The sequence below is a fragment of the Mastigoproctus giganteus genome, chromosome 3 (genome assembly GCF_048544385.1).
Source record: "Mastigoproctus giganteus isolate SK-2022 chromosome 3, ASM4854438v1, whole genome shotgun sequence".
Taxonomy (NCBI): domain Eukaryota; kingdom Metazoa; phylum Arthropoda; class Arachnida; order Uropygi; family Thelyphonidae; genus Mastigoproctus; species Mastigoproctus giganteus.
Genome location: NC_143577.1, coordinates 239,816,577 through 239,844,046, shown reverse-complemented (window position 1 = coordinate 239,844,046; position 27,470 = coordinate 239,816,577). Strand labels below are relative to the sequence as shown.

At 37.8% G+C, this 27,470-nt stretch overlaps 1 protein-coding gene across 1 annotated transcript; it reads left to right on the top strand.

Annotated features, from left to right (window-relative positions):
* On the top strand, nt 1-21,519 carry LOC150088929 (uncharacterized). Its single transcript, XM_090370959.1, has 2 exons — nt 1-314; nt 20,337-21,519. The coding sequence occupies exons 1-2, from the start codon at nt 273-275 to the stop codon at nt 21,456-21,458; spliced, it is 1,164 nt and encodes a 387-aa protein (XP_090227085.1). The 5' UTR covers nt 1-272; the 3' UTR covers nt 21,459-21,519.
* The last annotated feature ends 5,951 nt before the right edge of the window (nt 21,520-27,470 follow it).

Here is a 27,470-nt window from a genome sequence, read left to right as displayed (position 1 = left end):
CCACAATGATTTCAATTGTGTACGCCTGGGGGCGCTATCATCTCTCACTACAGATGAGTGAAAGGGAAGAAACAAGTTGGTGCGCGAAGCAAGTGAAACTCATGATAAGAGGTGACGGAGGATCCGTTAAGGAAGTAGAGCCTTATAGTTAACAGGTGGAAGAGAAAAAGAAAACCAAACGTATAAACAAATAAACAAGCAAAAAAATTTGGAGTTAGTAAGACAAATCTGAGTCAGCGACGCAAGTCAAAGGTCGTCTTCTAAATTCTGTAATGATTCGTCTTTTGTTATTCACCGTCATCATCGCAGTACAGGTAAGTTTAAACTGTTTCAGAAAGCACTGTTTTGTTAATAAGAGTGTTTTAAAGTAAAATGAAAAGTGCATTAGTTTCCAACCAGACTTAAAATGAAGAATGCATCCAGTATTTTAAACGCTACTTCTGTTTCTAATGGCAGCAGCAGTACAGTTTTGTATAGCACAACTAATCGGTGTTAGCATTCAACTTGAGCATTGTTTTATTTTAATCAATATTATAAAAAAAAAAAAAAAAAGGAATTAATTCTTTCTGAAAATATTGCATTATTTTCCGAAGAAGGATATTTTTAAAAGAGGGCGGTAACATCGCTTTGTCATTTATAACGATCTAAGTTCGGAGAAAAGTGTGTTAAAACTAATTATGTTAAAATGCTGCAGTAATATTAATTTCTGGTGAGTATTCTAGCTATTTAAAAAAAAAAAAAACTTTAGTTGTTTAAAAAAAACGAAACGTTGCTCTGTCAAGAAAAGCTGTTAAAAATCTAATAAAAATGATAGTTTTAAGTGCAGTATTTTCGATACCAAACGATATCTAGTTATATCACGAATGTTTGATAAGCCTATAAATAAATAAATAAATAAATATCTTTCTACTGTAATCAAATATTCTTAACATACCTTATTGGACCTTACTGGTGACTATCTGTATACTTAGACTTAAAATTAATGACAATTTTATTAATAGTACTAGTTAAATGTGCCAACTTACGAGCTACATGACTAAACATAAAATCTATTTTGTTAATTCATTTTTTACAGAGGGCGGTAATATCGCTTTATTATTTATAACGATGGATATTAAGTCTTCTAATTAATTTTAAATACAGAAGTATTATTCAGTTTAGAGTTTGTGGTTTTTTATTAAAGGCAATTTATGCAATTTATTTTATATTTGATTTTGATTAGTTGTTACTACACTACGAATATGATTGACTTTTTATCGTATTCGTTAGTTACGTTAAAATTGCCCATTCCAAAGATTTATTTTTCCATCTCCTGAAAAAGTCGACTTTTTTTCAGGAGGATGGATTTAGAAATTTGGGTGAAAATATCTTTTAATATTAACAATATAAGTGTATTATTTTAATAACAAGTAATTAAAACGATCGATATCGTAAAGAGGCAATGCTTCCTAAAATAATGAATAAATAAATAAATATATATATATTACTGGCAGCATTAAGAGTGAAAACTCCCCTCCTCCAATTATAGCCCTTAGTTTCTATACTATAATGAAAGTAATTTATAAGGTCGCACTGGTTGTTTTAGCAAGCTGCTCATATACTGAAACAATTCTACAGTAGCGCACGCAAAAATGGAAACATATAACGGGATTTTAAAAATGTTTATTTAAAGTAGTTACAAGAGGGCATTTCTAAAAAAACAACGATGCATTTATAATATACTGGGGAAGAACACGTTTAGTACACATAATTCTAAAAATGAAAAAAAAAAATTCCATTTGTTTTATTCAAAATTATTTATTGAGTATAATCTCTGTCTACATTGCAGAAAGAAGGAAAAATAATCATTAACAGATAATATTAAAAGGGAGCAGAAAGTTTGTAATGTAAAAACAATAATAATATTATTGTATTTTATACTAAAAATAAGCAATAAAATTACTTTTTCAAATTTCTCTCTCAGAACTTATTTATAAATACTATATTCTTTCATTCTCATCATAAATAATCATCGGCGAACGGTTTTAGTACTTTACATCCAAGATGCCCTAGTGGGTAGCACCGTTGGTAGAATTGTCGTCCTCCTCATACTATGTGGAAAAGACCTGAATTTGAGTTCCGTCGATGACATGAGGAATTTTTATGGATCTCTTTCACACGTGGTTGAGTTAGTCGGTCTCAGGCGAGGGTTGCGGTCCCCTCCCCCGGAAACTCGGGTTTTTCATCCAACAAACAGAAAATTCCTCTCAGAACATTTGCAATTTACAGACAATATACACAAAGCAATATTGGCCTTAGTTGCTGACGTTCCTAAAAAACCCAACTACAAAACATCCGAGATTAGTTAAGTTTTCTTCAAAAACCGCTATGCAGGTAATAATCTTGATTTGGAGTAGAGAGACATTCATTCGTCTTTCTACTTTTTACCTCTATGACATAACCTGTTCTCAAAGTTTGTTTACTAAAGGGGAAATTGTAGAATGATTCGGTGACATTTTTAAGATAATCAACTGTTGCATATATTGCGCTAAAATAAAGTGTGTTTATGGATTGTTAGAAGAACACAGCTGTATTCACCAATTTGAATTTAAATAGGTTAATAGCTTTACCATGTCTAAGAACGTCGGAACTTCAGAAAAATAACTGATAACTGATAAACATAAGAGATGTAAATGAACTTAATAATACAGTTTCTACGTATAGTCACACACACACACACACACACACACACACACACACACACACACACACACACACACACACACACACACACACACACACACATATCCTAAAGGCACTTTAGTCGCGAAAACAAACTCTAAATTAAGAGATCAATAAGTTAACAGTAATAGGACATTAAGATTTGTAAAGCAACTATACCTTGATACCCTAGTTAACCTCAAGGAATTCCAAAGAATCATTTATAAACTAATTTCGAGACAGCGTATGAATAAATTTTGGTTAGTTACTGCGTTTGTTCCAACTTCAATAATTACTATACAATTAATATAAAACACTATAAACTGCACATATGCAAATGCTGATCATTTAATTTGCAGAATGGCAGCGTCACCAAGGTTTCGGCGAACTGTCAGTAGATGGCAGGAGAGTGTATGTCCAAAAATACGCTGACAGTTGCAAGTTTTGACGTGTTTGGTAGGTAAATGTGAACAGTTGTGAACTCGTAATAGAAGATTTGAAGGCTGAGTAACGCTTTTTTATAAGCTATTGTGGCCGGCATGGTATGTGTATTTACAGAGACATCTATGAGTGAGTACATCAAAGACGCAAGTGTAAAGTGTTCGATGTTTAACGGCCCCAGGGGTTTTTCCCCATCTCCGCGCTGTGTACTCTGTGTGCAGTGGCGGATTACCCATTAAGGCAATGAGGCACGTGCCTAGTGGCCCAGGCTTTGGGGGGCCCCAAGCCAAGACATTTTCCTATAGTGTTCTAAAATAGATTAATGGTTTCCGTAAATATCATAAAATCTTGATTAATTTAAGCGAAAATCTTGATTAATTTAAGAGAAAATTTAAGCAAAAAATTCAAAAGTACAAAATTTCATTTATTTTCCCCTAACTTTTATTTATTTTTTATTCTTTTTTTTTATTATTATTTTTTGGGGGGCCCCCAAATATAATTTGCCTAGGGGCCCCAACTATCCTTAATCCGCCACTGTCTGTGTGTCATAGAACTCTGTGAAAACCAGAGGTTTAAAAAGCCTAATGTGTGTGTGTGTTAGCGTTGTGTAGTATCGTGTTATGTTATTTTGTTCTTCTGACCATGTCACAGACATTCTCTCTCTCAGATATGCCAGACAAGCTGTACTTGCTACCTGGGAGTCTAAAACTCTGATGCAACTGATATTCGGGTAACACTCAAGTGAAGTGGACCCAATTTCGGCGAAGTCCGGACGATCTATGACAGCCAAATCCTCTGCTTGCACCTTGATGGTGGGACTGTTATTAATCCTGGGTATAACCTCCCTGCACAAGTACATGGTGCGTGACCACCCAGGTGCGAACCAACGTAAGCAGGGGTAGAGGTGTGGCGCCCACACCACATGGAGGAATGCCGCCCTCTCTATGTTACCAGGCAGTACTAGGTTGTAGACGACTCTCATCAACCGGTACAATACCACCACTTTGCTTATTGGAGGCTTGAAGTGGTCGAACCCATGTTTAGTCTCTAGAGCTAAGTTCCAGTTACCCCTTCCCTATCTCTTCCATCATGCAGTATGATTGATGACTTTTGAGGTTATGATGAACATCGTGGCGAGATCAAATATTCCTTACATTTCGATGGTACAGCTCTAAAACGGTGTTCGCAGGCCGGCCGCTAGTTAGTACACCGGACTGAACCTATTGGTAACTCCCTAGGAGGCTTCCGGATCAGCTAGTGTATAATCTTTCTACCTCTACTCTGCCAGACAGTGACTGGAGGGAGTCTGAGTAGTGTGTATGCGGGGAGCATTGTCGAGGTCACGTTATTTGAAGGATCTGGGTATATTCTTCCCATGTGTACGCCATATCCACAAATTTCATTACTTCATACAGCATGTCCCACCCATTTTTTCTTACTATTGAATACACCATGAATTGTCAAACTAATAGAGCAAACTTATCTGCGAAAAGATCTAAACCTCCCAAGGACTTCCTAATTAATTTTACAAATATACGTGGTCTCAATTCTAATCTCAACGATGTCCATTTCCACTTGCAGTCTGTCAAACCGCATGTACTTTTTCTGACAGATTCTCAGTTATCGGTTGATTCAACTACTGCTCATCGCAGATGCCCAAATTATTCTCTATATGATTCCTTTCGCCTCAAAGGTGGTACTTGTGCATATGTCCATTCTGATATTCCCTGTCAGAGACTTGAAAATTTGGAATCTCCTCTCTTCGATCTTCTCTGGCTTAAAATCTCTCTACCTCATTGCCTCAAATTCATCTGTTGTCTCTACCGTTCTCCCAACTTCACTAATCACTTGGAGCTCTTTGACTTCCTCCCTTTGCAACTTGACTTTCTCCAGTCCAACTTTCCTAACAGTGAGGTAATTTTCCTTGGTGATTTTAATGTTCACAACTCCAGCTGGCTTCCGTTTTCTAGTCACACTGACCCAGCTGGTCGAGATGCTGAGGCTTTTGCAATTACTAATGACCTTACACACATTGTTCATTTACCTACAAGAATACCGGACAGTCCCAACCATACAGCCAACACGCTTGATCTTTTTCTCACAAACAACCCTTCTAAGTACTCGGTCGAAATGAGAGATCCTTTAGGCACTTCAGATCACAACTTGGTGATTGTCTCTTCTCCAATGGAGCCTTTATCTCATGGCTATTCCGAACCTCGTGTTGTTTGGCATTACAAGAATGCAAAATGGGATGACCTGTGAGACTTCTTTTCTTCTTTTCCTTGGTCGGATTATTGTTTCAAAACTTCTGATGTCAACGTTTGCTCAGATCGTGTCAGTCAAATTATTCTTGCAGGAATGGAATCCTTTATCCCACACTCCACTTTAAAATCTCGTCCTTTATCTAAACCTTGGTTTTCCAATAAATGTGCTAAGGCTGTTCAAGAGAAGAATGTTGCATATCGTAATTGGCTTGTTTCTAATTCTTCAGTTTCATTTTCTGCCTACACCAAAGCTCGCAACAATTGTAAAGCAGTTCTTGATCAGTTCAAACTAGAGTTTGAAAAGGCTAAGAGTAGAAAACTTGTTTCTTGGCCTAATGGTAGCCGAGCATTCTGGTCTCTTGCCAAAGCTATTGGCCGCAACTTTTGCCCATCTCAGCTCCCACCTGTGTCCAAACCAGATGGTTCTGTTGTCACTTCAGCCAAGAATAAAGCTGACCTGCTAGCATCCATTTTTCTTCCAACTCATGTATTAATGATCTTGGTAAAACACCTCCCACCATTCCAAACAAGCTGCATTCAATGCCTCCTGTGGTCTTCCGTCAAAAGGATGTCAGAAGGATTTTGATGAATCTTGATGCTAAGAAAGCTACAGGTCCCGATGGTATTTCTCCACTTGTTCTCAAAACCTGTGCTCCTGAACTCCTGTTCTTTGCCACCTTTTTTCTCTTTCTTATTTCAAAGGTGTTTTTCCCTCTGCTTGAAAATTTGCTCATATCCAGCCAGTTCCTAAAAAGGGTGACAAATCCCTCCCATCCAATTATCGTCCCATTGCAATTACTTCTACTCTTTCTAAAGTAATGGAGAAATCAATTAACCGTCAACTCTTAAACTACCTAGAAACCTTCCGTCTGATCAACGATCGCCAGTATGGATTCCGTCATTGTCGATCCACTGGTGATATTCTGGCTTATGTTACCCATTTATGGACTAATTCAATGGAAAGGTTGTGTGAAACACAAGTAGTTGCTCTTGACATCTCAAAAGCTTTCGATCGTGTTTGGCATAATGGTCTTCTAAGCAAGCTTCCATCTTATGGTTTGCCAAGTGTTTTTAGTAATTGGTTATTCAGTTTTCTCTCAGATTGCTCACTGAGGGTGATGGTAGATGGCTCTCTGTCTTCTAACGTCCCCACTAATGCCGCTGTCCTCCAAAGTTCAGTTCTTTCCCCCACTCTTTTCCTCTTGTATATTAATGATCTCTTCCATAGACTGGAAATCCTATCCATAGTTTTGCCGATGATAGCACATTGCATTCTACTTTCCATTTTGAGAAACCTTGCCCTGCTCAGTCAGCTTCAACTTCTCGAAAATCTGCTGCCAATATGGCAAATCCGCCCTGCCATGGAATATTGTTCCCACATCTGGCTGGGTTGGTGCCCCCAAAACCTCTCTCGGGCTTCTTGATTCCATTCAGAAGAGGGCAGTTAGGTTAATTAATGATTCAACTCTAACAGAGTCTCTCCACTTGCTGTCTCATAGACGTACTGTTTCTGCTGCATGCCTCTTCTACAGATACTTCCATGGGCAATGTTCTTCTGAATTAGCTTCTATAATTCCCGCTCTCTCTTTCAAAACAGTCCAAACATGTGCGGCCACCAGCCAACATCCATTTACTGTCCAACTTCAAACCCACAGAACCAACTTTTCATCTTCCTCATTTATTCATTCAGCTGCCGTTTTCTGGAACAATCTTCCTTCATACATATTTCCTGAAAATTACAGTCTATAGAAGTTCAAGTACAATGTCAACAAATATCTTCTTTCGTCTTCTCAACCTTCAACCCAAGCATGGTACTAAGTACTATAAGTTCTAATATCTCTCGTGTTTGGGGTTTACATAAAAAAAAAAAAAAAAAAATTAGCCTTTGAGCCCCTAGTGGGATACCCCAGTTTCCCACACTTATCCCCGAGGAGGCAGATCAGGCAGTAGAGGGATCGTTTAAGTACTCTGGCAGGCCCTGCCACCTAATTTACGAAAATTTCAATGGCAAGGGCCTAAAAAAATGTGTATAAACACTTTGAAGGAATTAGTTCGAAAAGGAGAGAGCACTGCAGACCTCAAAAATGAAGATTAAAAAATTAAGGTAGTTCCATTTCGTGAATTAAATGATCAACCCAGGGGCGTATTCAGGGGTGGGCAGAGGAGCATATGCCCCTCCTTAACCGAAAATTTTAAATAAAAAAAAAAAAGAACGCAGGAACCGTTCTAACCCTCCCCCAAAAGTCTGGTTGTCATTCCCCCCTTACCGATGATACCTAGATACGCCACTGGATCAACCTGTTTATATATCTTTAGCAATTGTAATTTAAACTGTATATTTGAAACTTATATTGATCTGAATCGTAAAATATGGAAAGAAATACTTTTCCTGGTTACGACGGTTTAAATGCATGTTAAGTTCCAATTAAGGCTATGAGGCTAAAGTATATTATATCTATAATTCTCTGTGTTCTTTGGTCTCTTTTTTTTTTTTTTTTTGCCACGAGTTGAGGATTATTCGTGGGACAATGTTTGATGTATGTCATCAGAACAATTCCGTATTCCTTACTTTGTAAGAAATATAATCTAGAAATTTCCCAAATGTAGACCGTATTCTTGAAATCTAGTCATTTTATTAAATATTTTTGAAAGATGGCGGTTAACTGAAGTGCATGCCTTCGCAGGGAGGCGAGAGAGCTTCATTTCATTTGAGAGACCCCCCTCCACACACACAGTGAACAAGTTAATCGCTCTTATTCTTTTCCCCAGAAAATTGAGTTTTTCTTTCTGAAATTTCTAGTCAACCCACCATAAAATGCAGGCATTTACAAACACAATATTTTAAACCTTCAGAACCTTTGCAGCCTTGGTGAAAATTATAAATAAATAAATTTTCTGTTTGTCCTCCTACAACAAACAGCACCATATTCAGCAGTCAAGGGCTTGAACCATGGTCACTCAAAGCACGTGTACATATGCACTTTTTTGCTGACCACTCGGCTACGGCGGCCTCATCTCAATTGAATATCGCATTGATTTTTTTATTTAGTTTAAGGGCACCTAAATTTTCTTTAATGGTGTCTATGCGATGACTACAACGAGGTAAATTGAAGATTAACTCTGTCCATAGTTTCTTCTTCTGTTTCAACTCTGAATCTGTTGTGAAATAAACCTGTTTTTTACCGGCATTGTTTTTGCTTTTCTCTATAATGAGTTTAAATCACTTGCGCAAAATTCTTGGAACATGAACTTCTACAGGTGTTTCTTAAGGTAATCGTGCTTAATGACTTAGGACAAGTCTAAATTCCAATCACGTTTTTCAATAGATGAGGTTTGTTTTTGCAAAGAAACTTATTTCTATACATTTCTGGCCTTGTTTCCATATTTGTTCTGAAAATCGAGCATTTCCTTATGGTAAAAAGGTGGATAGAATTTCTTAGTCGCTTTTAAGTAGGTTTTATGTATTTATTTATCCACAGTAGTCTGTTGTTGCCCAAATTACCTTGCTCAAATCGATGAAATCTCGTTTTTAGTTATCCATCCGGGCACGATTCTGGACTTGGGCAATCGTCCATTGTTCTTCTAGCAAAAAAGTAGAGAGCAACGATTTTTCCCTTCTTACCTCTTCTGCACCTCTGATTATATTCCTAACGTTCTAGTTTCTTTGATTTCTGCTTACTCCAGCCATATCTTCAAAATTACTGACTAGTCCGTTATTCAGAAAATTGCATCTTCCTTGAATTTCAGCAATTTTTTTTTTTTCTCTTTCGACCCTTCAAAATAGGTCAGCCTTAGATCATCTTTTTCACATAATTACACCTGAACACCTGGATACTTGGGCCTTTGTGCAATATTAAATTTCCAACCATAAAAATAATGGTTGGAAACGTTCAGCAATAGCAGTAATTTTGATATCTTACTGCCAGGATTTATGTAATATAGTACGCCAAATTACAGCGAAATGACTATTTTGGTACGGTCCTTTGAGTGCTGTTTCTATTTCTTCGGGTCACTCAAACTCAAATGATTGTAGGATTTTATTTTGAAATAGTATAACCGGCCGAAGTGATAAATGTCTAAAACTGAAAGAAATGGCATTCTAAAGTAACCTTCTGTCATCTCTGTGCCAGTAGGTCGTGTAAGAGATCGGTAGCTTGTCTTATTTGAAGGCCATCTACTTTAGTTAATGTCAAGAATAAATGCTTAAGTTTTTGCATCTTGACTCTATGGACAAACAATAAACTTTAGATGAAGCATCATCATATTCATGTAGTTCCACTCTATCACTTGTCTTAGAGACCAAGGAAAACGGGCTCTGAGTCATATACATCATGAAACTAATGGGAAAATACGACTCTTAACAGTATCAGTTATTGGCCTTTAAATCATACCATCTTCAACGGGCATGAGCGAGAAGAAAAGAAAAAAAGTTAATTAATTGACTCCTTTATATCATATCAGGCGCGTTAGATAATAGTAATAATTCATGATTTATAACAAAAAAAATCCAGCAAAAACCTTGGAATTGTATGCATTAACCGAAGACATTTTGTTTATGTTCATCCACCGTATTGCCTATTCTTTGCTTCAATCAGCTAGTTGGTTGGTTGTATTGCATCTAAGGCCATATTGCTCCGTATATACTGTCTGTAAATTGCGTGTATTTTGTGATGATCGATTTTCTGTTTGCAATTTTCATTAATTAAGTAGGGGCCCCGAACATGTTCTTCGCCTTCGGGCCCGAAAAAGGGTAGCTACGCTACTGAGTCATAGGTTAGCATTAGCATTAGCTTTAGTAGAGGCATTTGATGCAAGAAAGCAAGCTTATGCAGCATCAGCCAAAAAAAAAAAAACCCACTTCCACTTCACCCCTCTGTTCGTTCAAAATACCTGTCCAGCTGAGCCTTAAACTTATTTAGGCTATCAACCTCCAGGTTAAAGAAGTAATGCAGGACTATCTGGACAGGAACACTATTATATCGCAGTCACAGCATGGATTTGTTAAGGAACAGTCTTATCCAAACAATCTGATTAGATACCAAGAAACTGACAAGAAAAAAAAAACAAACTTGCAAGTGACCAATGCAAAAGATAATTTGGATTTCAGGAAGGCTTTTGATACTGTTTCACATAAAAGAGTGCTATACATGCTGGAGCAATGTGCCATTAAGGACAAGTTACTGCTATGGATAAAGGGATCATTAAGTCGAAGAAGACAGAGAGTGATTATCAATAGGCACTGCTCTTCGTGGACTAATGTTATTAGTGGAGTTTCCCAGGGTTCAGAAATGGGCCCATTGTTGGTTTCAATATTTATCAATGATATTGATGAAGATAGCTTAATGTATACGTTTGCAGATGATACAAAGGATGGCAGGGCGGTTAACGACAGCCATCAAGGTGAAGATCTAGGAAAATTGGATCGCTGGGCTGATAAATGGCAGTTGAAGTTTAACATTGACAAATGCAGGGTACAGCACATGGGTAGCAGTAAGCCCAGAGTAACTTAACAACTGTGTGGTACTACGCTCAGGGTAGTAGAGAATGAAAAAGAACTAAGGATAATTGTGCAGTCAGACATGAAATTCTATGAGCAGTGCAGACATACTGCTAGGACAGTTCCTGGGATTTTGTCGATAATATACAGAAACTTTGCTAGCAGGGATTAGGAGGTAATTATCCCTTTGTATAAGGCCATTGTTAGGCCGCATCTTGAGTACTGTATACAGGTCGGAGGCCTCACTTTAGGAAGGATGTAGACAGTGCTGTAGTCGTAAAATTAGCAGAAGGTATATCTATGAATGTTACGAAAGGCAGAGAGTATACTGCGCATATCAGGCTTATTAATCGAATTATATATATATATGTACAGCGTCTCGAGACCAGCACCTGCGGGGAGATCTGATTGGGATATTTAAAGCCTTGACTGTATTGAGTGGATGTTAATGGTACTCTTCCATTTGCGGAGACTTCACACATGAGGGATAATAAATTCAATTGGTTGCAGGATAGGTGTGCTGAAGTTTCCCTTCAGCCTGCATCTTGTTGTTTGTTGGAATATGCTTCCATTTGTTGTTGTGGACGTGGGTGGTTTGAATTAAAAGAACAATTAGAGAAATCCTTGGAGGGGATGGACTGGTGAGGCAACTAGTTTTTTTTTTTTTTTTTTTTGCTGAATGCTCTATAAGCTTTCTTTCTTGCATCATTTGCCACTACTAATATTAAAACTAATTTATCTGATATTAAAGTGCCTGTCGGGTAAACTCGAAACACCCGGCCATATTTCGAATAACATACCGAACTAATTACAGAAAAAAATAAAAAATAAATAAAAATAGCCCTTTTTACTTCAGTCTCGCGCTCTTGGGTAGCACAGTTGGTAGAATCGCCATTCTCCCTACACTGGGTGGAAAGAACCCGAGTTCCATCCCGTCAATGACGTGAGGAATTTTATGAGGTATGAGGCTTTTTCGTGTAGTGGCTGAGTTAGTAAATCTCATGTGAGGACAGTGTAGTTTTTTTGATTCCGGAAATTCGGATTTTTCGTCAAGCAAAGAGTAACTCGACCACATAACACGCGTAATTCACAGATATAATATACACGGCGCAAAATGGTCCTAAGTTGCCAATGCGCCTAAAACTCTACAGCTTCATGCTCCACTCAATGAATCATTATCAATTAGATTCTTTCTTAACTTTTCCCATGTCTGCGCGGTAGCACAGTGGTATCGTCACCGTCCTCCTCACACCGGGTGGAAAAGGCCCGGGTTCGAATCCCGTCGATGACGTGAGGAACTTTAGTGGGCTATTTTTCACTCCAGTGGCTGAGTTAGTCGGTCTCAAGCGTAGATAGTAAGGTTTTTCCCCAGAAAACTGAGGTTTTCCGTCCAGTAAACAGACAAATCGACCATAGAACACACGCAATTTATAGACACAATACAGATATAGGTATATAGAAGCAATTCTGGTAATAAAATAATTGGAATAATTTTAATTTTAGCTTTTCCCACCTATTTGAACTCTACCTATTTTCTATGTATAGAAAATCTGTCTATCTATATATATAAAATCAATCTATCCACACTGCTCGACATTAATAGAACAAAATATTTTTCATGAATACAGTATTTTATTGTCAACAGTGTCGTCAAAGTCGAATACACGGTGGTCATAAAGTCTTGCACTGGTTTTAAAATTTTAATAACTAAGGATATACAAATAATGGAGCTATTTAATAAAAATTATTATTATTATTATTATTATGCCATATGGTGCAAGGAAGCCTGAGGCTTATGCTGCACCAGCCAAAAAAAAAAAAAAAAAAAAAAATTTCTGAACTACCCCGAGAGAGAGAGAGAGAGAGAGAGAGAGAGAGAGTTTATATGAAGGTTCAAGTTTTAAAGTTTTATTCTTAATGCAGTTTTTAATTATCACACTTCAACATAGCAGCCATCATTGTTGACTGATTCGGGATCTCCCAGATTGTGGTTTCTCATTAACTGATCAAGTTTCTTTGAAATTTTTCATCCAACTACTTATTGACTTTTTATGGGGCTCATCTTTTTTATAATGAGTAGTGAACTTTCTTCTAATAGCTTTTATTGATTTAAACTCTCAAGCCAAAGCACGCAGTTAACTTTTTCTTCAATTTTCGCCATTTGGGGGCATTCAATATCTGTAAATAAAATAGAAATTGATAAAATATAAAATATAAATACAACAAAAGAAAAATCAGATTTACATGGATGAAATTATTATATTAAAAACTCTTAAGACTTGAACTTTCATATAATTTTTACTAAAGGGTTCTATCATTTGTATAATTTTAGCTATAAAAATTTAAAGCCGGTGCAGGACTTTATGACTACCTTGTATTTAATATAATAGGCATCCTGGTATGCAAATTCCGAGTATCCAATAGAAATCGATCTACCACCTTACAGAGCTGCACATTATGCAAATTATTTATGACTATAAAAGCACGGATTGAGGTCACATCATTTCATTTTCTTGCTCAATGGGACAGCCATATCTTCAGTACTCAGGATGGCAAGTCATCGTCTTTAAATGATTCTTTCATTTGTCGGGCCGTTGGACGATTTGAAGCCGGGCAGTCGTAGGTGGTGGTGGTGTCACGTTAGCTGTGGCGTGTCAGTGGGATAGCCACATCTCCAGTACTCAGGATGGCAAGTTTAAATGATTCTTTCAGGTGTCAGGCCGTTGGACGATTTGTCACGCAGTGTCGACTTTGCACTATGGTCCTTTCGACTGTTTTCCACTGCAATGAATCACTCATACGTGGTCTCTATGCCAGTGAACCAAGAAATATTATTTACAGGTGCTTTATATCCATTCAGAATCGAACTGAGAGACACAGGTCAGACCACTCTATTTAAAAAATAACTACGCATATTTATCAGAACGATATGCGCATGTGTATTAGTGGTTTGATCTATGTGAACAATTTCAGTTAGATTTACAAAGGATAATTGAACAAATTAGGCTACGCCTCAACTTTTGCACAATGGTGCATTCTTCCTTAAAATCCAGGGGGTTTAGCAATGGGAAACCAATATTCATCTTGATAATGTAACTAATAATCTCTGTTATTTCTCCTTTAACGTTATCTTAATTACATGAATAAAAAAAGGAAACGCAATTTTAATAGTATTTATTTAGTGAAAGAGCAAAGTAGGTTAGCAATTTACATCAGTAGTGTTATTGGATTATACAAAGTACACACCCTGATATTCTTAAACTGCTATTACTAGTTCAATGTACCTTACGGGTCACATGACCTTTTTTATATTTTTCTTATTTAAACCTTGCAATTGTTGTTTGATGGCGCAGAACTTGCTTTACGAATACAAGAGATTGTGCTTGCCCAGTATTGGGCCAAAATTAAGTACCATATCATGCATTCGCCCGTGTCAAATAGAAGCTCTGTCTTCATAGTGTAAGGTAAGTTTGTTTACACTGTGTACTGTCCATCCATCACGTGATATGCACGTTATGGAGCTGTCAGGTGAGATTTGTAGAGCAATTCTTTTTTAAAGGGGTGACGGACACACGAAAAATGGGCTAACTTCCAACATCATGTTTGGTACAAAGGTCGCAAAGAATATTTTAAAGAAGACCTAAAAATTTGAGGAAAATCAGAACTGCCGTTCCAATTTTATAGAAATCTTTCCCCAGGGAAGGTTGTTGTTGTAGGGCTTTTAGGAACATTAGCGACTAAGGCCATATTGCTCCGTGTATATTGTCTGTAAATTGCATGTGTTCTATGGTCGATTTTCTATTTGCTGGACGAAAACCCTAGTTTCCTGGAGAAAAAACCTTGATACTCTCACCTGAGACCGACTAACTCAGCCACGTTGTGAAAAAGGCCCATAAAAATTCCCCATGTCATCGACAGCACCTTGAACTCAGGTCTTCTCCACCCGGTATGGGAAAGATGGCGATTCTACCAACTGTGCTACCCACTAGGGCTCAGGGAAGGAGAGAAGCACATTCAAAAATGAAACGTTTTAGTCCAAGGGAAAAACGCATTGCATTTTTTTCTTTTCCTGTAGCTCTTTGATTAGATTTGATTTTATTGGCGCAAAAACAATCACATTTATAATGCTCCAGGAAAACCATGTAACTCTGATGACGTCTCTGTATATCTCACTAATGAAACGTTGGTGTATTAATATTACTATTATTAAAGTAACCTTTTATTATTGAAAGTAGTGCTTCAATGCTTGCGGGATTTTCGACGAATATGAGGATTCCTTTCAGTTGGAATTTGAAAAAACAAAAAATACTTGTTTTTGAAAGAAAAATCACAAATTTTGGTTATCAATACATGAATATTTCATGCACAAAAAAAACCTTTAATAAACGTGTTTCTCTATACTTATGTATTCGAGAAGATTACATATGCGACTGATTTAGGGGATTCCCGAAAATGTCTGGTGGATGTCTGTCCTCAATGCCCAAGAAGAAAGAGAGAGAGAGAGAGAAAAGGAGAAAGAACAAATAGTGAAAGGGATATAGAAGGATCAAAATGAACAAGAAAACGAGACAGGGGAAAAGTGTATCCGGGTTCACAATTCTAAAATTAGCCCTAAATCTCAGTAATGAGCTCCGTAACTGGTCTGACCTAACTTTACCTTTTACCCACAGGTGCTACTTAGAGCAGTATAGTTTCTTAAATGATAAATGATCTTTTAATGACAGATTCTCAATGTTCACGACTTCAGACACTAAATTATAGCTCTTATTACTCTTCTATGATTTTCACGTCTTAGTAATAAAGTGCTGTTGAAATGGTTCACAAAGATACAAAATTTTAGTAAATGTCTTTTTAAATACCGCCTAATTGACATAATAGATACAAAATAAACATATATCAGTTTAAAAACTGTAACATAGAAGAATACAAGGGAATGAAAGCATTAATATGTTATTTCTGATAATTAAATTGAGTATATATTACGTTTTCGTTCTTATATATACGTTCTTTTAAGCGAGTTAGCATAACTGCTTAGTGGGCCTATTAATGGATATCACGTCCGTTCGTCCGTTTACATGTAATAACTCTACTCCCAGTGGATGAAGTTGCATGAAATTCTACATTTTAACATTTTATAAAGATTGGTTGATACATTCCAAATTTAATTAAAACCGGAATGATAGAAATCGAACAATTATTTCTTTTACTGTTATTTCGCATGTAATAAATCGACATCCAGTAGATGAATTTTCATGAGATTTTATATTTCGCTCTTTTAGATGACAATTTGTTCAGCCTTCCAAATTTTCATTAAAATTGGACAGAAAGAAATCCTGAAATTATTATTATTATTATTTTTTAATACTTATATGTTCTCCATATACTGCATATTGGATGCATTGATTCAGTAATAAAGGAACTGGATGCAAAAAATAATTCTGATACCATATGCTTGAATTTCAGGAAAGCTTTTCATACTGTTTCACGTAAAAGACTCCTGTACAAATTGGAGCAGTGTGGCACCTCTTCCCTACTAGCAAAATTCCTGTATATCATTTACAGTACCTCATGACCTGCTCTAACAGCCTGTCTGCATTGCTCAGAACACTTTATATCTGACTGCACAATCAATACCAGGTATTTTCGTTTTCTACCACCCTAAGTGTAGTACAACACAGTTGGTACGTTCCTCTGGAATTACTTCTATCCATATGCAGTACTTTGCATTTGCCAATGTTAAACTTCAGTTGCCACTTCTCAGCCCATCTGCCCAAATTTTCTAGATCCTGATGCAGTAGTACACTGCCATTACTGTCATTAACAACCCTGCCAACCTTTGTATCATCTGCCAACTTCGACACTAAGCCTGATATACCTTCATCAATATCATTGATAAATACATAACACAACAGTGGGCCAAACACCGAATCCTGTGTGACTCCACAAATAACATTAGTCCACGAAGAGCAGCGTCCATTGATTACCACTCTCTGTCTTCTCCCACTCAACCATCCTTTTATACATTGTAGCAACTTACCCTTAATACCATTCTGCTCCAATTTATACAGTAATCTTCCATGCGCAACAGTGTCAAAAGCTTTCCTGAAATCCAAGTGCATGATATCAAAATTATTCTTTGCATCCAGTTCCTTTGTGACCACACCATACTATCCAATCAAATTTGTCAGACAAAACGTTCCTTAACAAACCCCATGTTGTGTCTAAATTATTGCTGCAGTCTTGTCTAGATGATTCTGCAATGCATCTTTAACCAGTGACTCGAATATTTTACCCGGAACAGAAGTTAAACTAACTGGTCTGTAATTACTCTTGTCGCCTTTAGATCCTCTTTGTGAATTGGAGATACATTTGCACATCTCCAGCCCGTGGGGACTCCCCCTGAGGTCTGGAAGCTTCGTTTTAGGAACGATGTAGGTCTACTGAAACGGATGCAAAGAAGGGCCACGAGATTGGGGAAGGGAACAAAAGGGTAGTTTTACCAAGAAAGGCTTCAGTTCTTCCAATTGCAGCGTCTGGAGACTAGGCACCTGCCAGGTGACCTCATTGAAGTATTTAAGACTTTGAATGGATTGAGCAAGCTTAATGCTATGGCATTAAGCTTGCTCTTGCTCAGACTACACACATGATGGGGCGTAAATTAAAATTGAGAAACAATAGTTGCAGGATAAATGTGCGGAAGTTTTCCTTCGGCCAGAGGGCGGTTAATTGTTAGAACAAACTTCCATCTCTTGTTGTGGAAGTGGGTGGTTTGAATAAATTCAAGGAAGAACTAGACAAATTACTGGAGAAGGTGCACAATAATATGGGAAGTTTATTTATTTAAGTTTTTATTATTTTATTATTTTTTATGATGCTTTATAAGCTTGCTTTCTTGCATCATTTGCCACTTATACTAATTGTAGCCAGGAATTTATTATACTAACTTTTGAATTTAGATTATTCTATCATTTTTATCTCGCTTGTTCCACTTGTTGAACTTGTCATACCATTCCAATCATGAGATTCGAATCCAGTTTTTGAATTCGAATCCCTCGAAAATTGGAAGAATTCTTTAGCCTCTTCAATAGGGATGCAATTAGCCAATCTCAGCTGGAGTCAATGGGATTTCTTATGAGTTATTCCAGGTTTTTCAGCCTTCTCAACGTGCAAATTGGCCGAGGACCACATACACTGGTACAAGCATTAACACAAACAAAACCTATAAGAACTTGCGCACTATGGCCCTTGTAGCCGATGCAACAATATTTTCCAAGGATAGGACAGGACAAGACAAGACTAGGTCTATTCGAAAGCATATTTGAGTCAATATTTTGGAACGTAAGCAATAATCCACTCTGTCTCCTTCTTTAACTGCATATTGATATAAATAAATAATTCGGAAGACATCCTGGATGTGTTGCGTAGTTCCCTCTCTTGGGCTGGTCCTGATTAAGGAGACAAAACCTAACTATGGGGGGATGACAATTTCTCTGTGTTGCAGGAAAAGTTTTTTTCTTTAGAAAATACTAACTATCTATGTATTAACTATATATTAACTTTTGAAAAATATTAACTTTCTTAATATTTACGTAGTATAAGAGTGGTCATTACAGAAATCTTAATTTCCGACTTTCTATTTGTCTGATTTTAATGAAATTTGGAATGGCTTGGTAAATCTTTATAAAAGAGCCAGATAAAATTTTATGAAAATCCATCTCCCTCGGAGTTGAGTTATTAGATGCGAACGGACGGACGGACATGGCGAAGACATTAGGCGCTTGCATACACAGGGTAATTATTTGTCAAAACATATCTATTTCTTGCTGTAAATAATTAAAGACAGGGCTGGTTCTACAGTTCGGTGGATTCAGGTGCAACTGAAGGGGAGGGGGCACGTTTCAATCCACCACAAGGATTGTTTAGAAACTGCTTTTAGATAGAAACTTTTTACCGAGTAACTTACCTATGGATTGCTGCCTCTCTACAATAATTCACACGTATATGTGTGAGTCTTCACCTCGTATCTGATGTAGTTTTATGATGGTAAAATCTATTGGAAAAAATGTTTCTAAATAGTAGTAGCATTATAATAATGATATTAATGCCTTTGAGGGTGGCACAGTGGGTATAATCACCATTGTCCCCGATGGAAAATGCCTGAATTAGAATCCCGTTAATGACGCTGGGAGTTTTTATGGATTCTTTTCACAATGTGGCTGAGTTATTCAGTCTCAAGCAAGGGTTGCATGATTTTTCTATTTCCAATTTGGGTGTTTCATCCACCAAACACGAAAATCGACCACAGAATATCGAAAATTCTCGTATGCGTCTCAGAATTTCGTGAAGTTTGGCCACACTTGATATATTGCCTTTCTAATTAACCCGAAGAACATACAATGATAAACGTATAAAAATATCCTGTTCTCACGTTAATTACTTAACTCTGGTACTGACCCTTCAACCTCAGTTAAAATACAAGAGGCAAGCAAACTCATGAGAAAATACTGAGCGTTCATAATCGGTATCTTTAGAGAGCCAAGTTCTATTCAGGTTCTGATGCGGTCAAGGTGATCAGGTGGCGTTAAATAGAAGCTTCCGACCTACTTTGCTTGTATTGCACGTGACACAGTCTTCCCTTTCAGGTGTCTTTTTAAGCAGTGGGCAGTATTAAATGAATCTGAAGAGAGAAACTCGGATTGCCAGGTCAGGTACAGTTCAATGAGGCAGGATTATTCTGACAGACCATACTTCACTTGCATAGGTTTTACCTCTCTACCTATTAGTTCTTTAGAGCAATAGTTCTTTATCTTTCCTTCATTTGAATCTTTTTCCACTCGTTCGAGTGAGCTTAGAAAGAGAACGTGTGCTCCACCTAAAGTTAAATTTAAGATTTTAAATACCCTTTTAAGATCTTGAATATCTCAATCAGGTGTTTGTATTTCAATTGATTAAACCTAGAGTTTCAATAAACTGATAAAAATCTTTTTGTACAACATTAGCTATTCATTAATAAAAATAAAATGGCAAATGTATACGATAAAAGCCATTGGACTAATTAAGACTAACATTAAGTAGCAAATTTATTAGGTACACCTACCTAATAGCAAGTAGTCTGCCTTTATCTTTCAGAATAGTAATATATATCCTCGTAATTCGTCGGGGCATGGACTCAATGTGGTGTCAAAAACGTGTAGACCAGTACAAGAAGGGAAAAGTTGCTTTATAAATTGTTTCGAGGCAGCTAAGGCTAAGAGGCGTCATTATAAACGATTTTGGGTACAACTTTTATATTTTTTATACAGTAACTTGAGAATTATGACCATGACCTTTGGCTCCTTCAATTAGAATAACAAAATCAGCAATTTTTTTTTAAACTTCCTAATATATTTCATCAGAGATTAAGTCAGATATGATCTGTCTTTCTTTTCTTTCAGGTCTGGCTATCTTCTGGCGATAAAGGAGAGGTACCACATATCCATAGCTTATGGGTGGACTGCAATCCGGACGGAATGTTGGTGACTATAGAATTCAACAAAGACTTCCAGGGTATTATCTATTCCAAGGGTCATTACAATCTTGATAAATGTCACTACGTTACTCCACACGCTTCTGGCGAACGGAAGTTCGTTTTTCACATCCCCTTATCCGGATGTGGTACTGCAGAAAGTGAAACAGACGAACGTGACACGTACATTGAAAATGTTATCGTCATACAAAACGATCCCGACATTCAAGAGGTGTGGGATGTGGCCCATCAGTTACGCTGCTTATGGTACAGGACTATGATGAAGACGGTATCATCGCGTCCTTTTGAGGTTCACTCTTCGTTCACTGTTCCCTTGACCTTTACAGAAAATTCCATCAACACAGTGATGGAAGTCCAGGCAGGAAAAGGTCCTTTTGCAAAGTCTTCAGTTGAGTACGTGCATGTTGGAGATGACACGACTCTTGTAGTGTACGTTCAAGATCCATCTGAACATTATGACGCCAAGATGATGGATTGTTTGGCTTCTGATGGCAATGGCAGATCTGTTCCACTAACAGACAAAAGCGGGTGTGTTACACGCCCTGAGATGATGACCCCATTTTACAAAACAAGAGATACGCGATCAACTGGAGCTAACCTTATCATGTTCTCACATTTCAAAGCATTTCGCTTACCCGATACACCTCACTTTTATATTAAGTGCAACATGGAGATTTGTTATAACAACTGTAGCGATACCTGTTCCATCAACAATGCTACAGCTTCTCTCCTTAGAGGTAAAAGATCTGCATCCTATGAATCTGAAAGTGATACTAGAGTTGCAGCAATCCATCTGTTACGTGATATTAGAGTGTTAAGTACTAATGATGACAAAGTAGTGGTTGGCATAAGACAGCAGACGGACATTTGCCTTCCCTTGGCAGCCTGGATTATTGTTGCTGGTCTGGTTTCGGTAATGGCAGTCTTAATAGCTGGTATGTATTTTGTGAGAAGACAGCGTGGTCACTACCATGTTTATCAATGTGATCTGTGTGCAACAAAAGAGAGAATCAAGGAGGCTTCGTTATAAAGCAAGCTACTGCTATATTTTGTCAATTAATGAGGTTTCTGTGTTGTTATTTCTATGTTGAATGACCAATTAAAGCTAATAAAATATATATTCAGTAACCAGTTTCTCTAATTTTGACAGTAACTTCATACACTCCTCGACTATTTGATCATTCTTCCGTCAGGATATTTGTCAGCTGCTGTATTGTGGTCGGTAGAGAACTGCGGAGTCCAACTTCCCTCTTCAACATGTCCCAGATATTCGTAATTGGATTCAGATTTGGAGAATTAAGACGCCTGGGTAGATGTTGGAAATCTTAGGAACGTTCCCGAACCATTCAGATATATTTTTGCATGGTGGATAGTTGCGTTTTTGTTTTGAAGGAATCCATCGTAATCCAGGTAAAATTGAAAATGAAACTCAACTTTCTTAAGTTCTGTTGGTATGAAGCTAGTCTATACCAACAGAACGTGACCAATACCATGATACCACGCTTGGGTGGTGGACACGAGGATGGATGCATGGTTTCATGTAATACTTTCATCCTACCATTGGTGCCAAAAAAAGTGTAAATCGAGATTCTGGGTAAGGTTTTAGGTGCATTAGCTACTTAGACCATATTGCGCCTTATATAACAATGTCTATAAATTGCAAGCGTTCTGTGGTCGATTTGTTGTTTGTTGGACAAAAAATCAGATTTTCTGGATAAAAACCACACTACCTTTGATGAGACCAGCTAACTCTGCCACGTTGCGAAAAAGATCCATAAAAATTCCTCGCGTCATTGACGGGAGTCGAACTCGGGCCTTTTTCACCCGGTATGGGGAGGACGGTGAGTATACCCACCAGAGCTAATTGAAAGTTATCAGACCACATGATTTTTTTCCCACTGTTCCAGAGTCCAGTCTTGCAGTTGGCAGAACAACTCCAATCGAACCTTTCGATTATTTATTTAATCTTATAATTTTAAAATTCGTATGGGTACACGACTACCAATCCCAAATACTTCAACTCTGCCTCATAATTCGCTTGGAAATGGACCTTTCTTTGGCTAAATTGAATTTTTTAGTCTTTTACAGCACACTGGACCGCTTTAAATTCCTACTGCCTCGTTCTTGGAGTATCGACTTTTTGCCACATATCTTCCTTTTAGAGCTGCATTCTCTTTTCTTATTCCACTCTTTGTATACTTTTGAGATAGTGCTTTCGATACACCAATGATTTCCTTTGTTTTTCCTCAGTTTTTGACTTCAGCTAATCTTGCTCTAACAGTAACACCTTTCTGAAAATCGGAAAGATCACCTGTCTTTCCCACTACCGGACTAAGTAAGAAACCACAGGAAAGAGTAAAAAGTTAAGTGATACGAAGGAACTTGCGATCTTACCTTGTGGCGACTTACATTTTCCTACCGTATGCTAATTGTCTGTTGACACCAACTCCAACCAGCTTCTAATTTTTGAGTCAGTGAGTCAACTTCACTATGGCGGCTCCCGAACAGTCTACAATTCCTGCGGTTGATGAGTTGCTGATCTCATCATCTTGAATGACCTTCAAATTCGCCTGACCTCAATGCAATTGAACACCTGTGGGATGTTTAGGAACGGGAAGTGAGGCGCGTAGGGGCTCACATCTGGTGAGTATGGGCTTGGCACACCCAGGGCCCTGAGCTGGATATCATCATTCTTCTCCTTCTTGGTGATTCCTCTCTCTCTCTCTCTCTCTCTCTCTCTCTCTCTCTCTCTCTCTCTCTCTCTCTCTCTCTCTCTCTCTCTCTCAGGGTAACTCGGCAATTTTTTTTGGCTGGGGCACCATAAGCTTCAGGCTTCCTTGAACGATATATGGCTAATAATAATAATAGTATGGACACGCAACTGTCATCTATTCCGACACTGTAGATCTGCAAGATCCACAGTGTTGGAATATGAATCCCTACAGATGTCTGACGACGTCTGTAGATTCCTACAGACGGTAAAATTGAGTTCCATGTTTCCCACATATGAGAAACATGGAACTCAACAACAAAGCTCGAGACAACCACATAACCAGTGCCTTCCCTCCCCATTCAGCCACTGCGTGCAATAAATCGAGGTAGATTTTATGAACCTTCTGAAAAATTATTAGTCCAGAATAATTCAAAATAATCCAAATCGCATTATCATACCTTTTGTAATTGCTTGGTAATCCTGGTAGTATTAGTAGTGATAAAGTGGTTGCCCTCATGAATAGCACAGTTGGTAGGATCACCGTCCTCCCCATACGGGGTAGAAAAGACCTGAGTTCGAGTCCCATCGATGACAGGAAGAATTTCTTCCGGACTTTTTTCACAACGTGGCTGAGTTTAGTCGGTCTCAGGCGAGGTAACATGGTTTTTTTTCTCCCGTAAACTTGGGTTTTTGTCTAGCATACAGAAAATCGACCTCAGAACACACGAAATTTACAGACAGTATACATGGAGCAATATGACCGTAGTCGCTGGTGCTCCAAAACAACAACAAAATCGTTGAAATGAAGCAACCTGAACACAGCACAGGAAAAAAAAAATAAATAAATAAAATTGTACCAACTTCATTTATCCATTCCCTCCGAAAAGTTGTCTAAGCGTTCTTTAAATTCCTCCACACCATCTACTTCCACAACACCATATGGTACTTTGTTCCAATTAATGTCTGACTGAAAGCAGATCTTCGCACGCCTACCTGTCACCATTTCAATTTAAATTTATTTTCTCTTGCGAATTGAGCTCATTGAGCCAAAACTCAGATGTTAAAGAATCTGAGTTTGGAGCAGTCACAATCTATATTACCATGACAAGTAGAGAACTAAGCCATGAATTTTTGCTGAAGAACTACAGCCCACAAAGTCATTGATTAAAAAAAAAAAAAAAAAACACAGCGTGTATACTCTGTACGCACGAAAGATGTTTTATTTTATGTAAAAACATCCTTAGGAAACGAACAAGTGAGATTGTATTTTCAGCACTTTTCACAATTCGACAGTAGACGACGAAAGAAAATCAAAGCAGTTTGATTTTCAGAAAATCAAATCATTTGCGTCTCGCATTTCCGTTACCAATCGGTTTTACTATAGTCGAAATATTTAATACGAGCAATGTAACGTTTTATGCTCACGCTGGCTATTTACTCTACCGAATCAACGTTAATGACTGATTTAGATTCATTAGCGTCATCTAGGAAGTGACGTCATTAGCGTAATTTTCGTCTCTCATTTTCGTTACGGTTTGAAAATTTAGTAGGTGCCGCTAAAGATAAAAAAAAAAATGTTTTCACATCAAAAAAAAAAAACAAGGAAACCGTCGACTAGCATGATGCAAAGGCACATAAAAACTGGGGATCGACAGAAACTTGCACAAAGTGTTCGTATACTTTTGTCAATGTAGTGTAGTACATTGCATGACTAGATTGCTCCTGCAATCAATTAATTTGCATAAAATTCACGAGTAGATTTAGTGGTAACAAGTCGGAGTCCTTTAAAAACAATAGATTTTATTAACATTTTACCAACAGGTATTAAATAAAATTATATTAATGCACAAATATTTTTTTTAATAAACATTTCCGAAAATATTAATGTGTAAAACAAAATATTCAAATAGAACACGAATAAGGGCGCTGACTCTATTTAAAAGTTACAGCTGTCAGTTACAAGCTCCGCAAAAACGATAAGTGTTTGCCTTTTATTTACATGATTGTTGTTTTATATTGTACTTAATACGTAGTCATATAGTTATAGTTACGCTGGTTATTTTTATTTTAATTTAGATAAAGAGTTTTTGTGGATTTTACTTACGATAGGTAAAACCGTTATTTTTGTTCGATTTTTGTAGCCATTGTTTTTGTATATAGGGAATTCAAAGTTTTTGTAGGGAATTCAAATTTTTTAATTGAGGTAGCTAGGTAGCTCTAACGCATAATTATATAGTAATACGCTTCACTGTTTCTATTTCATAGTTTCTATTCAAATACTACTGACATTTAATTTATTGATTTTATTAATTTAAACTACCATGCCCCGAACTAGAGCAGCAAAGCAACGGGCACAAAGTGGCAGGAGTGTTGTGACTCGGGGGAGAACTGAGGGGGGCGATTCTCCAACGCGTCACAGCCTAAAAAAATGTGCAACTTGTGAAATGTTTGCCGAACTCTCTGAAACGGAACATGATATTGCCATGGGGGATGTCTTTGTGTGTGCGCGATGTAAGGAGTGTAAGGAAATCAGGCGACAACTCAGCGTTGTTATGGGCCTATATGAGAGTTTGAAGGACAGGGTGGATGCCCTCGAAGGAAATAAATTGAGGGGCCATCAAGCTCTCAGCTGCCCACATCAACGCCAGAGCTTGCACTTGGTCATCGCGCAACACAGCGGCAAACCCCAAGGCAGAATGCGCTGGTCCCACAGGAACTATTAGTTGTTGGTGACTCTATTGTCAGGGAAACGGGGAACATGCTATGTAAAAAGGATAGGTGGAACAGGACCAGGGTATGTCTGCCAGGGGCAAAGGTTGATGACGTTGTAGAGCGAATATCATCTTTCAAGGGCACAAAAGGTGATATAGTTGTACACGTTGGCACTAATGATATTAAGAGTAGGAGACCGGCAGAATTACTCAACAAGTACAGGTCACTGTTGAAAAAAAGCCGAGAATTAGGGTTGCATTTGAAAGTGTCTGCAATTCTGCCCAGACACGATAGGAGGGAGTATATGATGAGAGCCTTGTCGATCAATTCGGCCCTGGAAAGATTGTGCAAGGCTCAAGGGGTAGAATTTTTTTCAGCCTGGACTGTACTTGTTAACAGGAGAGACTGCTTCTACAGGGATGGGATACACTTAAATAGAAAGGGTGCAAGAATATTTGCTGATGCTATCGAGGCAGTGTTAGGTGGGTCGGAAAGCTGATAGCTTGGGGGCATGCAAAGACTAATAGTTTAACAGTAACCGCAGGCAGAGGTGAAGGTGATTCTTGCACAACTTCTATTAGAATAAGAAGCGACCTGGAGCGAGGGGTGTTGGGGGTTTCAGGGACGGATGGCTGTCATCCTGGAATAGTTGGGTATATGGGATGTGTTAGGGTAACAAGGAATAGGCATAGGAGCATGTATGCTTGCATGTATACCAATGCTAGAAGTATAGTAAATAAATTTGATGAATTTGAAGTGTTGGTCAAGACATCAAAGGCGGATATTGTTGGGATAGCAGAGACGTGGTGTCACAAAGATATAAGGAATGCAGAACTGGAATTTGGGGAGTACAATGTGTACAGAAAGGATAGACAGGACAGAAAGGGAGGAGGTGTTATGCTGTTAATTAAGAAAAACAAAAAATCAAAAGAAGTGCATCCAGTTGATATAGATGGACAGTGCACTGTTGAGTCAGTTTGGTGTGACATAAGCACTGCGAAAGGAAAAATAAGAGTAGGAGTGTGTTATAGGCCTAATGACTCGAATGAGTACAATGAACAATTGTACAGAGAAATAGAGTGGGTCAGTAAATCAGAATGTCTTATAATGGGGGATTTTAACTCCCCAGATATTGACTGGAACTTGTGGGTTGGTCACTCACACACTAGTCAGACTTTTGTGGATTTATTGGATGATTGTTTTCTGCAGCAGCATGTTCGAGAGGCAACCAGAGAAAGTAATACTCTTGATCTGGTTATCAGCAGTGATCATTCGTGTATTAAGAATTTGCAGATAAAGGAACCACTAGGTGGCAGTGATCACAGTGTGCTGAAGTGGGATTTACTCAAAGAGGTAACTACCGTCAGGGGTAAAGGAAAGGGTTTTTGCTTCCGTAAAGGGGAGTACAGTGGTCTCAGACAGTTTTTAAATTCTGTACAGTGGGATCAACTGACGATGTTACAAACAGTAAATTCTAAGTGGGAAGCATTCAAGGAATTAATCGTGGAAGCTACTAGACTTTTCATACCGATGAAGAAATATTGCTCAAGGTTTAGGCCTAAATGGTTATCAAATGAACTAATGAGACTCGTGACAGAGAAGAAAAATGCATGGGAT

What these genes read in the sequence shown, in the direction of transcription:
- LOC150088929 (XM_090370959.1), top strand. Translation starts at nt 273, where the DNA reads ATGATTCGTCTTTTGTTATTCACCGTCATCATCGCAGTACAG. An exon ending in CCGTCATCATCGCAGTACAG is followed by an intron (nt 315 to 20,336) that starts GTAAGTTTAAAC and finishes CTTTTCTTTCAG; the next exon opens with GTCTGGCTATCTTCTGGCGA.